General features: G+C 37.8%; 1 protein-coding gene across 2 annotated transcripts in view; it reads right to left on the reverse strand.

The window, feature by feature from the left end:
- The window catches only part of Zdhhc15 (zinc finger DHHC-type palmitoyltransferase 15), a 139032-nt gene that overhangs the window by 39748 nt on the left and 83432 nt on the right, over window positions 1–15852 (reverse strand). For both annotated transcript variants that reach the window (XM_055592528.1, XM_055592518.1), the window contains exon 5: window positions 1791–1860. In XM_055592528.1, coding sequence (XP_055448503.1) covers window positions 1791–1860 — 70 coding nt within the window. The remainder of the gene's footprint in view (window positions 1–1790; window positions 1861–15852) is intronic.

Below are 15852 nucleotides of genomic sequence, written 5' to 3' on the forward strand. Positions count from 1 at the left end.
CAACAAGGAAAAGCTTAGGGAAGATGCTTATTTCTCATTCAGAAGGTCAAACAGGATAGACATTGGAAGTAGGAGAAGACAAGGAACAGGACAGTAGGCTTCCACAGAGGACCTCTGAAAGTCTCTACCCACCATGGTATCAAGGGAGATACTGAGACCCATAGCCAAATTTTGGGCAGAGTGCCAGAAACTTTATAGAAGAAGAGGAAGATAGAACGACCTGGAGGGGACAGGAACTTCACAAGGAGAACAACAGAGTCAAAACAGCTGGGTCCAGGGAGCCCCGCAGAGACTGTTATTCCAACCAGGGACCTTGTATGGGGAGGACCTAAACCCCCTGTTCAAAGGAAACCCATAGACTGCTCAGTTTCCAAATGGGTTCCCTAGTAAGGGGATAACAGGCTGGCTCTGACATGAACTCAGTGGCTGGCTCTTTGATCACCGCCCCCTGGAGTGTGCAGCCTTGCCAGGCCCCAGAGGAAGATCATGCACCCAGCCTTGATGAGACCTGATAGGCTAGGGTCAGATAGAAGTTTGGAGGTTCTCCCCTATGAAGGGACTAGGGAAAGGGCAGAGAGGGAGAAGAAAGAGGGAGGGAGGAATTGAGAGGAGACAAGGGAGGGTGCTGCAACATGAATACAAAGTGAATAAATTGTAATCAGTAAGTAAGTAAATAAAATTTAAAAAATGAAAATAAATATGTATTAGTATTGATACAAATAACTGAATAAACCAATGAGTCAGAAGAGACACATCTTCTGCAGACATATTCTAAATAGTTTGTACAGATATTCACCTTCAAGGAGAGGAATCCTATTACTTTCATGTGGAGTATGTATAGTGACTTCCATTTAAATAGTATAGATAAGAAATGAAAGTGGGACGGAATAATTTTCCTGCAAACACCTGGCTAACACCATTGAGAGAGATGTTCAATATTAACACTGTAGGCAAAAGTCACATTTGGATGTACCCTTGATACCATGTAATGAAAATCGTACTTTAGCTCCATGGTCTTCCTCCACAAATCACATCACTGCATTGTAATGTTCAGGACAAAAGCACTAACACATTTTAACTAAATAAAGAAAAATTTATAAAGCGTCTGATTCTTAATGCCCCAAACTATCAAGGATATCAAAACCAAGGTAAAGGCTGAGAAATTGTCTTGAGTGAAAGGACCTACAGCGACATGACTACTTCACGTAATGTGGTATTTCGGATGAAATCCTGAAACAGAAAAATGTTATTAGGAAGAAAATGAGGATAGCTAAGAGGTGTATCCCAGTTAAAAATGGTGTGTAAATCATCCAACAGATATACTTAACACAGACGCACACGCATACACAAAATTACATCTGAACAAGGACATTTGTATAGGATTGGTTTGAATAGCAAAAGCTTTAAATTACATAAAGGTTCACTAATAGAACATGTAATTTTGATAATTAAGCTATATTACAATAGAATATAAAGAGAAACAAGGTCTCAATATTGATTTATTAATTTAAAAATGTATCACACTAATGGAATCTACTAATCCATAAATTCTCTTCACAATAAATCCATGAATTTGAAATCATTTAATATGAAAAGTTTCTTTTGAAAATGCAGTATTACTTTTCTATCTTTAGACTAGAATGATTATCACCCCGGTGAGAGTGTTTGGCATGTGGTCCTTATGCCTCAAAAGAAATGCTCTTATCTAGGCATGGCTACACGTTAGGATCAGTCATTTTGTTGCCATCAGTGGCCAGCCTCAGCCCAGAAAAAGTATAGCTGTCACTTACATGGCACAGACAGAACAGTGATGGCAGCGGTCTGGCTTGATTAGATGGCACCGGTCACAGAACCGTACAGCTATAAGAAATAGAAGGTGGTTAGTATGAGTTCAGGGTCAATACAGGACAATACACTTTACTAGTTTGTGGATATATTCTTTTTATACACTAACTAAAGTTGGTCAAACGTATTTCAAGGTGCTAAGCAAAAAGTAATAACAGTAGATTGTGGTAATTTTTTGTGTCGGAACAGTCTTAGAAGTAGCTTCAAGAGGATGAAAGAAGGGAGAAAGTTTCATATTTGGGTAACTGACCACAAAAGTTTGTATTATAAACTAAACACTATCAACTGTTTCAGCGATTTGGGAACTCATTTAGCCTGTTTATTCCAATTTTCCTCTCTGAAAAATAAGAATTCACTTCTTATTTCAAGAGGTTAGATTGTATAAGATAAATACAGTTCCTACAATACAATAAAGAATGTGATTCTCAGGATAACAATTTGAAGAAGAGAAGAGAGATTCTATCTAGATGTTCTATCTAGAACATTTTGTTTAATTTCTCATCTTACAGATAAAGAAATAGAAGACTTTGCCATATCAAGTGCCACAATAAAGGCCATGACACAGCAAATGAATAGCAGGGCTCTAACCTACATAGTTGTTTTTCTGGATATATATATATATATGTCCCCAAACACACACACACACACACACACACACACATCCTCTTCTTTCTTCCTTCTTTTCCCAATTAAATGCCTTTATTGTTCCTTTCTTTTAATTTTTCTACATTTGCTGATAGAGTATTGCTGTATATAATTGTATAACGTTATTATAGTCTAAAACTTAAACATGCAGATAATTTGAGAAACATAACAATTTTATCTAAAATGTGCATTGGGCACACATATGAACAATTTAACACAATAGGCTGCAAATTCAGCAGAGTCTTGCTTTCATTTCTACTGAGTGTGTGTGTGTGTGTGTGTGTGTGTGTGTGTGTGTGTGTGTGTGTGAAGGGGGGTGGGGGAAGCATATCGTTTTTTCAATATATGTCTGCAATAGTTCCATAATTGATCATCAGCCCTTCATTGTTGCTTCCATACAGCACTTAATAGTCAGAGTTGCTAGATGGTTTCCTCAAAAGTAAATCAAATCATATTATTATCCACTTGACACTCAGTTAATTTTGAACATGTTAAGAATAAAATCCAAATTCTGTATCATAGCCTGTGGCTTCTGCCTAACTGTTCAAACATCCTTTGTACCACTCTCCATTCTCTATGTTCCAGTGACATTGGCTACCCCCCCTGCCCTTGTAAAATTGCAACTTTTCACCTGTCTCATGGCCTGTACAGTTCTTTATTTCTTTAGTGATCACTCTGTGCTCTTTGAATGGCTTGATGGCTAATTTTATGTGTCAACTTCAATGTTGTGCTGGTTAGTTTCTGTCAGCTTGGTAGAAACTGTAATCAAGTGGGAAGCGGGAACCTGAATTGAGGAATAGAGAAGGGCCTGTGGGCATGCCTGTGGAGTATTTTCTTGATTGGTGATGGACTGTGGTGGAACAGATATCTGTAGATGGTGTCATCCTTGGGCAGACAGCTCTGTGTTAAAAGCAAAGCTAGCTGGGGAAGCCATGAAGAGCGATCCAGTAATTAGTGTTCCTCCAAGGTCTCTGTTTCAGTTTCTGCCTAACTTCCCTTGGTGATGGAATGTTATTTTGAGTGTAAGATGAACTCAACCCCTTCTTCTCCAAGTTGCTTTTGTTCAGTATTTTGTCCTAGCAACAGAGAAGAAAACGAAGACAAGTGGGTATTCATATATTTGTGTTCCTGCCTTGACTCCCTAAGTGATGGAATGTTACTTAAAAATGTAATATAAATAGACCCTTTCCCATCCAAGTAGAATTTGGTGAATGTTTTCTCACACAAACAGAGAAATGAACATTTGGGTTCCCACATATTTGGTTAGGTTTTATATCTGTGTGCTGTGAGTGTGTTTCCAAAGTGAAGTGGCCTGTGAAGGGGTAGACTCCAAAAAGCAGATAACTTTCTGCAGTGTTGGTGAGCTACATCTAATCTTACGAAAGCCTGACCAGAACAAAAAGGGAGAGAAAGTGGGAATCTGCTCTCTGTCTGACTACATGAACGGGGACACTTGTCTCTAGGGCCACTAGGAGACTGTAACTTAAGCATTTTAAACTCATTTTTTTTCCCCCTCAGGTCTTCAGACATGAATTGAAAATTGCACCATCAGTCCTCTGGTTTTCAAGGGTTTGGATTTGGCTTAGAATGTACACACTTGGTTTTCCTCAAGCTTAGGACTTTTAGCTCAGGCTGAAGCTATACCACCACCTTTTCTTTCTTTCTTTTTTTTTTAATTTTATTTTTTTCTTATCAGTTACATTTTATTAACTCTGTATCCCAGCCTTGTCCCAATCCCTCATTCCCTCCCAGTCCCTCCCTCCCTCCCTCATCTCCACCGTGCCCCTTGCCAAGTCTACTGATAGGGGGGACCTCCTCCCCATTCATCTGATCCTGTTTTATCAGGTATCTTCAGGACTGGCTGCAAAGCTCTCCTCTGTGGCCTAACAGGACTGCTCCTCCCTTGGGGGGTGGGGAGGCCAAAGAGCCAGTCATTGAGTTCCTGTTAGAAATAGTCCTTGTTCCCCTCACTATGGGAAACCAATTGGTTACTGAGCTACCACAGGCTACATCTGAGCAGAGGTTCTAGGTTACATTCATACATGGTCCTTGGTTGCATGTCAGTCTCAGAAAAGACCCTGGGCCCAGATATATTTGGTCCTTGTGGAGCTCCTATTCTTTCCTCATCAGACTAACTCCCTTTCTTTCTTATGATTCCCTGTACTCTGCCAAAGGTTTGGTCATGAGTCTTTGCTTTGAAAACACTGCTAGTTAGAGTCTTTCAAATGCGCTCAGTAGACTCCTGTCAATGTTCAATGCGCATCTCATCTGTCTTTCAAAATGAGGATTGATAATTTTACCCCATGTCCACTCTCTTGATTATCTTTTTTAGGTGTACAGATTTCATTATGTTTATCATATCTTATAGGTCTATATAAGTGAGTATATACCGTGTTTGTCTTTCTCCTGGGATATTTCACTCAGGATGATCTTTTCTAGATCCCACCATTTGCCTGCAAATTCCATGATTTCCTTCTTTTTGATTGCTGAGTAGTATTCCATTGTGTAAAAATACCACAATTTCTGTACCCATTCCTCCGTTGATGGACATCTGGGTTGTTTCCAGGTTCTGCCTATTACAAATAAAGCTGCTATAAACATGGTTGAGCAAATATCCCTTTTGTGTACTTGAGCAAACTTTGGGTATATACCTAGCAGTGGTATAGCTGGGTCTTGAGGAAGCACTATTCCTAATTGTCTTAGAAAGCGCCAGATAGATTTCCAGAGTGGATGTACCAGTTTAGATTCCCACCAGCAGTGGAGGAGGGTTCCCCTTTCTCCACAACCTCTCCAGCATGTGTTGTCCCTTGAGTTTTTCATTTTGGCCATTCTGATGGGTGTGAGGTGATATCTCAGGGTCGTTTTGATTTGCATTTCCCTGATGGCTAATGAGGATGAGCATTTCTTTAAGTATTTCTCTGCCATTCGATATTCCTCTGTCGAGAAATCTCTGTTTAGCTCTGTTCCCCATTTTTTAATTGGATCACTTGGTTTGCTGCTTTTCAGCTTCTTTAGTTCTTTGTATATACTCGATATTAGTCCTCTGTCAGATAAAGGGTTAGTGAAGATTCTTTCCCAATCTGTAGGCAGGCGTTTTGTTTTGATGACAGTGTCCTTTGCTTTACAGAAGCTTTTCAGTTTCATGAGGTCCCATTTATTGATTGTTGCTCTTAGAGCCTGTGCTGTTGGTGTTCTGTTCAGGAAGTTGTCTCCTGTGCCAATGAGTTCTAGGCTGTTCCCCACTTTTTCTTCTAACAGATTTAGAGTATCTGGTTTTATGTTGAGGTCTTTGATCCACTTGGACTTTAGTTTTGTGCAGGGTGATAAATATAGATCTATTTTCATTTTTCTGCATGTGGATATCCAGTTGGACCAGCACCATTTGTTGAAGATGCTGTCTTTTTTCCATTGAATGGTTTTGGCTTCTTTGTCAAAAATGGAGTATTCATAGGTGTGTACCACCACCTTTTCAAGGACTGCAGAATTCATGTGTGGATAGTGGGACTTCAGCCTTTGTAGTTTCTGGAAATAAATCCTCATGCTAAATTATCTGTCTGTCTGCCTTTCTGTCTACCATATAATCATCTTTCTAGCCAATATAATCTACTAGTTCTCTTTCTTCCAATTAATGTAAGTAATATAGATTTTGGTGCTGAGAGAAAAGCACCAAAGTAATATAGATTTTGGTGCTAAAGGAAAAAAATTTAAAATGATTTTCTGAAATTGTCTCTAGTTTGACTTTCTGAAAGTGAGTTGCTTATGTTACTCAACTTAAGTTTTAAAAAAATTGATTAAATTAAACTACATTAATTACTACATTTCAGTATTAAGGAGTGTACTGGCAATCCCTGACATTTTCTGCCAGGGCAAATGTTTAAAGTATCTTCAATCAATGCTATCAATATGACAAGAAGCAAGCAGATAGGTGGCTGTGTATTCATTTTGAACATTTTAAGAAAACTAATATAATGAGATTGGCTTGTTGTTCCTAACAACAGTGGAAAAGCAATGAAAGAAGAGAATGAGAGATGGCATTCAAATTTCCTGCTCAAGTTACTACATAAATGACCTGAATGCTTCTATGCTTCTCCTGAAGGAGATGCTTATCTCCTATAGTTACAGGACAAGGATTAGTGAAAATCAAGTACAGAATTTCATCTTGGGACTACCTAAATTGCAATGCAAGTTAAACTCCTGGTCTTGTAGGATGTTTACTGCTACACTGGGGGCACTGACTATGAAAGAAGAAAATTCTGTAAGAAGGCCTGGTGAAGCCAGGGATTTTGAGCTCCTAAGTCCTTTTGAATAGTCTTTGCCGGAAGAAGATGCCTCCCATATTGCCAGTGGAAGTAGCCTCTTTATTATTGCTGGCATAAGCTTTTCCATCCCAGACTGAAGGGCCTACCAAAAAAAAACTGTGGCCTCCATACAATAGAATGCTGGTTCTCCTTTGACTCTAGAGCTACCATTAGATCAAAGCACCAGTATGTACACAAAGATGAGATACCATGAGGATGTACCATACATTTGTAAAGAACTACTTAAGTTTTGTAATATAAACACATAAATCCAAAGAACAGATATTAAGGATATAGGATAATATTGGGAAGAATATAAAATTATATCTGTGTGAAGTTATTAATGTACAGAGATTTTGCAATAAGGTTGAAATTAGGAAGGTCAAGTACTACACATTCTTGTTTCTATGTGGAAACTAAAAAATAGTCAGGAAGAGCTAGCTGTGGGTAGCAGAATAGAGGAAGTGCATAGTTATTTTTCTATTGCTGTGATAAAACACTATGATCAAGGCAACTTACTGAAGTGTTCATTTGGGCTTATTGTTCCAGAAGGTTACAGTCCATGATGGTGGAAAAAAAAAAGGCCCATATCTTGAACCACTAGCACAAAGCAGAGAAAACAAACCTGAAATAGTGTGAGTCTTTATATTCTCAAAGTCTGCCTCCAGTGACATTCCTCCAACAAGGACACATCTCTTAAACCTTTCCAAAGAGCACCACCAACTGGGGATCAAGTATTCAAATGCACAAGACTATAGGGGGCATCTTATTCAAACCACAAAACAGTTGGGCCTTGGGCATGAAAATAAATTCACAATAGGAGGAATAAATGCTAATGTTCTACAGCATAAGAGAGTTCTAGTAATTTATTATGTATTTTATAAAGACTGTGAAGAAGGAACTGAAAAAGCTCCAAATGGACAAAACAACAACAACAAAACGATAAGTGCTAATGGAGGTGAAAATTACTCTAATTTAATATTGCACACTGTATACTTGTTACAAATACCACATTGTGCCCATAAATCTGAACAATTACTGTTTTTTAATAATAAAAAGAATAAGACGTTAGAAATTAAACAAAACTTATCTCTGAGTATAATTTACCAAATACGCATCTAGTTCATATCCTCTGTTTTTATCATTTCTACACTACTACTTAAATTATGTACTTTCTATCTGGTTTTGATAAGAATTTTCATACCCAAACAACATCTCCACCCAACATGTCCTTCATATCTTGCACCACAGTCTAGCCAGGTGAGTTCACCTCATCCATCCCTCCATACACTCACCAACCACCAAATGTAGCCTGGGTCCCATATTCAGTGCCCTTGTCTAGTACGGCCAATCTGACTTATGACACCCCCAACCTCCAGGCTCTATCCAGGACCTGTGCTATCTACCATCAACCTATGGAGAGACCCCTTATGTGCCCACCTAACATCTCCTCCCAGCTAAGCCCTGCAGAACTTGCCCCAGGGTCTAGACAGGTAAGTCTGCCTGATCCTATCCTCCACACACTCCAAATCCGCAGATCTAGCCTGGGTTAGCCCTGATTCCATTGCACACAAACTGTGTACCCCTAGTACTACACCCAACCCCTCTCCCAGCCAGGTGCTGCAATCTTATGGCAGGGTCTAGCAAGGTGAGTCCACCTGATCCCTCCTACAGAATAGATGAGGGAGAAGAATTCCAGGTCAGCGGCAAAGACAAATCTTCAATAAGGCCATTAAAGAAAAATTTTCCCAAACTAAAGGAAAAATATACCTATATAGATACAAGATACACATGGAACACCAAATTGACAAGACCAGAAAAAATATCATCATGGCATGTCATAGTTAAACCACTAAGTATACAGAACAAAGAAAGAATATAGAAAGCTGAAATATAAAAGAAATGAGTCACGTGAAAAGAAAAACCCAACAGAATTATACCTAATTTCTTCTTGGAACTCTGAAAGCCAGAAGCGCCCAGAGCAATGTAATCCAAGTTCTAAAGAACCATGACTGACAACCTTGACTACTGTACCCAGAATAATTAACTGTCATAGTTGAGGGAAAAAGAAACACTTCACATGATACAAAGAGTCTATTTTTTTAACCTGGCAAAGCAACCATAAATAAAATTCAGTAAGCAATACTTCATCTGAAGAAAAAACATAGCCAAGTGACTGTGGGACAAAAACAAATGAAGCTATAATTACTGCAACATAAAGTACCACTGAGAACACAAGTAACAACAACAAAGAAACAAAAACACAATGACTGAAATTGACACACAATATCAGTGTCCTCAATTCTCCAATGAAAAGACACATGCTGGCTGAATGGATCAGAAAACAAAATCCATCTTTTTGTTGTCTACAAGAAACTCATAGCTTTAAAGATAGGCACCAATGTAGAAGGAAAGGGTGGACAAAAGTACTTCAATCAAATGGGACCAAGAAGCAAGCAAGCATTGCTATCCTAATAGTTGACAAAATAGACTTCCAACTAAAACTAACAAAAAGATGTAAAAAAGGACATCTCATTTTATTTAAAAAAATTAAACAAAAGGATATTACTATCCTAAATACATATACAACAAATCCTGATATACCTAACGTCATAAAAAGCATACTGCTGAAAAAAGACACAGATTGACATTAGTACATTAATACTAGGTGATTTCAATGCACCACTTTTTCTGATAGACATGTCATCTGGACAAAAATAAACAGAGAAACACCAGAATTAATTGACATCATACATTAAATGGACTTAATAGATATCCACACAAACACTAGAGAATATACCTTCTATTCAGCAGCCCATGGAAACCTCTCTAAAAAGAGCTGAAAATTTTCAGAAAGATTGAAATAACTTTACTTTATCTGACCACAATACCATAAATTTAAAATTAACCGCAAACAAATTTCTAGTAAATACACATACTCAATGAAGAAAAAAAAATCTTGGAACTAAATGAAAATGAAAACACAACACAATAACCTCTGGAACACTTTAAAAGTAACCCTACAAGAGAAATTTATAGCTTTAAGTACCAATATTGAAAAATATTTTTCACAAAAATAAAAATAAACTCCAATTTAAAAGATAAAGAACACAAATCTGATGCAACTCACAAATTTGGGAAAACAAAAACAAATCAAACGTAAACTCTGTCTAGGGAAAAATAATAAAAACTAGATCAGAAATTAATAAAAATAAAAGCAGAAACAAACAAAGGAACAATAACAAAAAAATACAAAGAATCAATGAACCTAGGAGCTAATTCTTTGAGAAGACGAAGATTCATAGACTTTGGCCCCACTAACCAAAAGGAAGAAAGAGATGACCCAAATTAGAAACAGAGAAACACTCCAACAGATACAAATACATTTAGAATATTATAAGGGAATACTTTAAAACTTTTACTCCATTAAGTAGGAAAATCTTAAAGAAATGGATGAATTTCTAGATTGGTCTAAATCAAAATTAAACCAAGAAAAAAAAATGAACAACTTAAAGACATCTAAAATAAATGAGGAGATTTAAACTGTAACAAAAAGCATTCTGACTTAAAAAGTCCAGATTCAGATAGATTCACAGCAGAATTCTACCTCACTTTCAAAGAATATTGATATAGTCTTATTTTTCAAATTATTAAAAAACAGAAACAAATTCCTTTTTGTGTAAGCCAGTATTAATATAATACCAAAACCAAGTAAAAATACAAAAACAACAATCCACAGGTCAAAATCCCTGGTGAATGCAGATTCAAAAATCATAAATAAAATATTTTTAAACAGAATACAGATATACAACAGAAAGATTACCCACACTGACCAAGTTGGTTTTATCCTGCAGAATAAGATATGGTACAACATCCACATGACAAGAAATGCAATAAACTACATAAATGGACTTAAAAACGAAAAAAAATCACATTAACATTTTAATAGACACAGAAAAAGTCTTTGACAAAAAACAATGTCTTCATGATAAAATTCCTAGAGAGAGTAGGACTAACAGGAACATACAACATCATAATAAAAGTTCTATATGAGAAACATAATTCTCATAATTATGAGAACATAATTCTAATTCTAATATAACATAATTCTAATCTTGAGGCAATCCCATCGAAGTGAGGAATGAGTTAGAGATATCCCTGCTCATTTTCAATATTGTGCTTGAAGCACTAGCTGGAGTAACAAGGCAAGAGGAGGCAATTAAAGGAATGCAATTCAAACTATCCCTATTTGTGGAAGATATTAGAGAGCCTAAATATCTTACCAGAAAATTACTGGATATGATAAACAAATGTGGCAATATAGGAGGCTACAGAATCAAGTTACAAAAGTCAATAGCTTTTTTATGAACACACAGAGAAAGATGTCAAGGACATACTCCCATATACAATAGCCTCAAAGAAAATTAAAACCTCTAGGAATAAGCCTAAACAAGGGAGTGAATGACTCTACAAAGGAAATGTTAACTTTTTGAAGAGATAGAGAAAAACACTATAAATGGAAAGATACCCTATGCTCATAGATTGGTAGAAACAATATTGTGAAACTGACCACTCTCCCAAAAGCTATTCAGAGATTCAATGCAATCTCAATCAAGACTTCCCATCTTATTCTTCACAGCAATAAAGAAAACTATTCTAAAATTCACATGGAAAGACTGGTAGTCAAAACAAATGTCAGCAAAAAGTACAGTGCTGGCCAGTTACCATTCCAGACCAAAAGAGACACAGTAATAAAAACAATGTTACCACCACAGAAACAGACATATAGAAAAATAGAACAAAATATAAGACCAAAATATAAGTATACATAACCAGAACTAACTCATATTTGACAAAAATCCCCAAAACATACATTGAAGAAAAAAAACACCATCTACAAATATTGCAGGGAGCACCAGATGCCCACGTGTGGAAGAATGGATTTAGATACATATTTATCACCTTGCACAAAAACTAACTCCAAGTGGTTCAAAGACATAACCATGAAATCTGAAACATTGAAACTGTTAGAAGAAAAGCTACTCAGTATGATGCATATGTAGGAAATTTCTTCTTATTATTTTATTTAAATTTTTTATTTATTACAACTTATTCACTTTGTATCCAAACTGGAGACCCCTCCTTTGTCCCCTCTCAATCCCACCCTCAATCCCTCTTCTCTTCCCATGCCCCTTTTCCCAGTTCACTGATAGGCGAGGACCTCCTTCCCTTACATCTGACCCTAGTCTATCAGGTCTCATCAGGACTGGCTGCATTGTGGCCTGGTAAGGCTGCCCCCCCCGGCCCCAGTGGGAGGTTATCAAAGAGCCAGCCACTGAGTTCATGTCAGAAAAAGCCCCAGTGACAGCCCCTGTTCCCCTTACTAGGAAATCCACATAGATAATGAGCTGCCATGGGCTACATTTGTGAAGGGGTTCTAGATTATCTCCATGAACGGAGTATCAGTCTCAGAAAAGAACCCCGAGCCTTCATTTTTTTATTCTGTTGATTTCCTTGTGGAGCTCAAGTACCCTCCAGGTTTTCTGTCTCCCTCTTCTTTCATAAGATTCTGGCACTATGGCCAAAGTTTGGCTATGAGTCTCAGGATCTGCTTTAATAGCCTGCTAGGTAGAGTCTATCAGAGGCCCTCAGTGTCCTGTTCCTGGTTTTCTCCATCTTCCCAGGTCCATTTTGTTTGCCTGAGTGAGGATTGATCATCTTACCCAGGGTCCTCCTTATTGCTTAGCTTCTTTAGGTGTACAGATTTTAGTATATTTATCCTATATTATATGCCTAATATCCACTTATAAGTGAGTATATACCATGTGTGTCTTTCTGCTTCTGTGTCATCTCACTCAGGGTGATCTTTTCTAGATCCCACCATTTGCCTGCAAATTTCATGATTTCCTTGTTTTTAATTGCTGAGTAGTATTCCATTGTGTAAAAATACCACAATTTCTGTATTCATTCCTCCATTGAGGGACATTTGGGTTGTTTCCAGATTCTGGCTATTATGAATAAAGTTGCTATGAACATGGTTGAGTAAATGTCCTGGAGCGTGTTTTGGATACATGCCTAGGAGTGGTACAGCTGGATCTTGAGAAAGCACTATTCCTTTTTTTATTATTAAATTTTTATCTTTTTATATTAGTTACAGTTTATTTATTTGGTACCCCAGCTGTAGCCCACTCCCTCATTCCCTCTCAATCCCACCATCCCTCCCTCATCTCCTCGTTGTCCTCTCTAAATCCGCTGATAGGGGAGGCCCTCCTCCTCTTCAGTCTGACCAGAGCTTATCAGGTCTCTTCAGGACTGGATGCCATGTCCTCCTCTGTGGCCTAGCAAGGCTGCTCCTCCCAGTGGGGCAGAGATCAAAGAGCCAGCCACTGAGTTAATGTCAGAGACAGTCCCTCTTCCCCTTAATAGGGTAACCCAATTGGTTACTGAGCTACCATGGGCTACATCTGAGCAGGGGTCTAGGTTATATCCATGCATGGTCCTTGGTTGAATGTCAGTCTCATAAAAGACCCCTATGCCCAGATAAATTTGGTCCTTGTGGAGCTCCTGTCCTCTCCAGGTCATACTAACTCCCACTTCTTTCATATGATTCCCTGCACACTGCCTAAGTTTTGGTTATGAGTCTCAGCATCTGCTTTGATACACTGCTAGGTAGAGTCTTTCAGTGGCCCTCTATGGTAGTCTCTTGTTTTCTCCTACTTCCAATGTCCATCCCATTGTCTTTCTAATTTAGGATTGAACATCTTAACCTGGGACCTCCTTCTTGTTTAGCTTCTTTAGGTGTTCAGATTTTAGTATGTTTATCCTATCTTATAGGTCTAGTATCCACTTATCCACTTATAAGTGAGTATATACCATGTGTGTTCTTCTGATTCTGGGCTACCTCACTGAGGATGATCTTTTCTAGATCCCACACTTGCCTGCAAATTTCATGATTTCCTTGTTTTTAATTGCTCAGTAGTATTCCATTGTGCAAGACCACAATTTCTGAATTCATTCCTCCATTGAGGGACATCTGGGTTGTTTCCAAGTTCTGGCTATTATGAATAAATCTGGCATGAACATGGTTGAACAAGTGTCCTTGTTGTGTACTTGAGCATCGTTTGGATATATGCCTAGGAGTGGTACAGTTGGATCTTGAGGAAGCACTATTCTTAATTGTCTGAGAAAGCACCAGGTTGATTTCCAGAGTGGTTGTACAAGTTTACATTCCCACCAGCAATGGACGAGGGTTCCCCTTTCTCCACAACCTCTCCAGCATGTGTTGTCACTTGAGTTTTTGATCTTGGCCATTCTGATGGGTGTAAAGTGAAATTTCATGGTCGTTTTGATATACATCTCCCTGATGGCTAAGGACATTGAGAATTTTTTTTTACGTGTTTCTCTGCCATTCTATATTCCTCTACAAAGAATTCTATGCTTATCTCTGTACCCCATTTTTTAAATTGGATTACTTGCTTTGTTGCTTTTTAACTTCTTTAGTTCTTTATTGGCCCTTCTGTCTTTGGTATACAGGAAGGCTACTGAAAATTTTGCATTAATTTTGTATCCAGCCACTTTGCTGAAGGTGTTTATCAGCTGAAGGAGTTCCCTGGTTGAATTTTGGGGGTCGCTCATGTATACTATCATACCATCTGCAAATAGTGAAGCTTTGACCTCTTCCTTTCCGATGTGTATCCCCTTAATCACCTTTAGTTGTCTTATTACTCTAGCTAGGATTTCAAGTACTATGTTGAAGAGATGAAGAGAGTGGGCAGCTTTGCCTTGTCCCTCACTTCGGTGGGATTGATTTAAGTTTTTCTCCATTGAGTTTGATGTTGGCTATAGGCTTGCTGTATATTGCCTTTACTATGTTTAGGTATGTGCCTTGTATCCCTGATCTTTCCAAGACTTTAACTATGAATGGGTGTTGGATTTTTTCAAATGCTTTTTCAGTATCTAAGGAGATGACCATGTGGTTTTTCTCCTTTGGTTTGTTTATATGGTCAAAATATCACTATTTGCAGATGATTTGATAGTATACCTGAGTGATACCAAAAGTTCTACCAGAGAACTACTACAGCTGATGAACACCTTCAGCAAAGTGGCTGGATACAAAATTAACTCAAAAAATCAGTAGCCTTTCTGTATACAAAAGACAAAAGGGCTGAGAAAGAAATTAGGGAAACAATACCTTTCACAATAGCCATAAAAGACATAAAACACCTTGGTGTGACCCTAACCAAGCAAGTCAAAGACTTGTATAAAAAAAATCAAGTCCTAAAGAATTAGAACAAGATAACAGAAGATGGAAAGATCTCCCATGTTCATGGCTTGCCAGGATTAACATAGTGAAAATGGCCATCCTACCAAAAACAATCTACAGATTCAATGCCATTCCCATCAAATTACCAACACAATTCTTTACAGATCTTGAAAGAAAAATTCTCAAGTTCATATGGAATAACAAGAAACCCAGAATTGCTAAAACAATCTTCTACAATAAAAAAAATCTTCTGGAGGTATCTCCATCCCTGATCTTAAGCTGTACTATAGAGCAATAGTAATAAAAACTGTATGGTTCTGGCATAGAAACAGAATGGTGGATCAATGAAACCGAACAGAAGACCCAGAAATAAACCCACACACTTATGGACACCTGATCTTTGATAAAGATGCCAAAACCATACAATATAAAAAAGATAGCATCTTCAACAAATGGTGTTGGTCTAACTGGATGTCTACTTGTAGAAAAATGCAAACAGATCCATACTTATCTCCCCATACAAAAAGTAAAGTCCAAGTGGTTCAAAGACCTCAACATAAAACAAGATACATTAAATTGGTTAGGAGAAAAAGTGTGGGGAAGAGCCTTGAACTTATTGGTACAGGAAGAGAACTTCCTGAACAGAGCACCAACAGCACAGGCTCTAAGAGCAACAATCAATAAATGGGACCTCATGAAACTGAAAAGCTTCTGTAAAGCAAAGGACACCATCATCAAAACAAAACGACTGCCTACAGATTGGGAAAGAATCTTCACCAACCCTTTATCTGACAGAGGGCT

Source organism: Psammomys obesus, unplaced genomic scaffold, assembly GCF_907164565.1.
Source record: "Psammomys obesus unplaced genomic scaffold, mPsaObe1.curated_primary_1811, whole genome shotgun sequence".
NCBI lineage: Eukaryota > Metazoa > Chordata > Mammalia > Rodentia > Muridae > Psammomys > Psammomys obesus.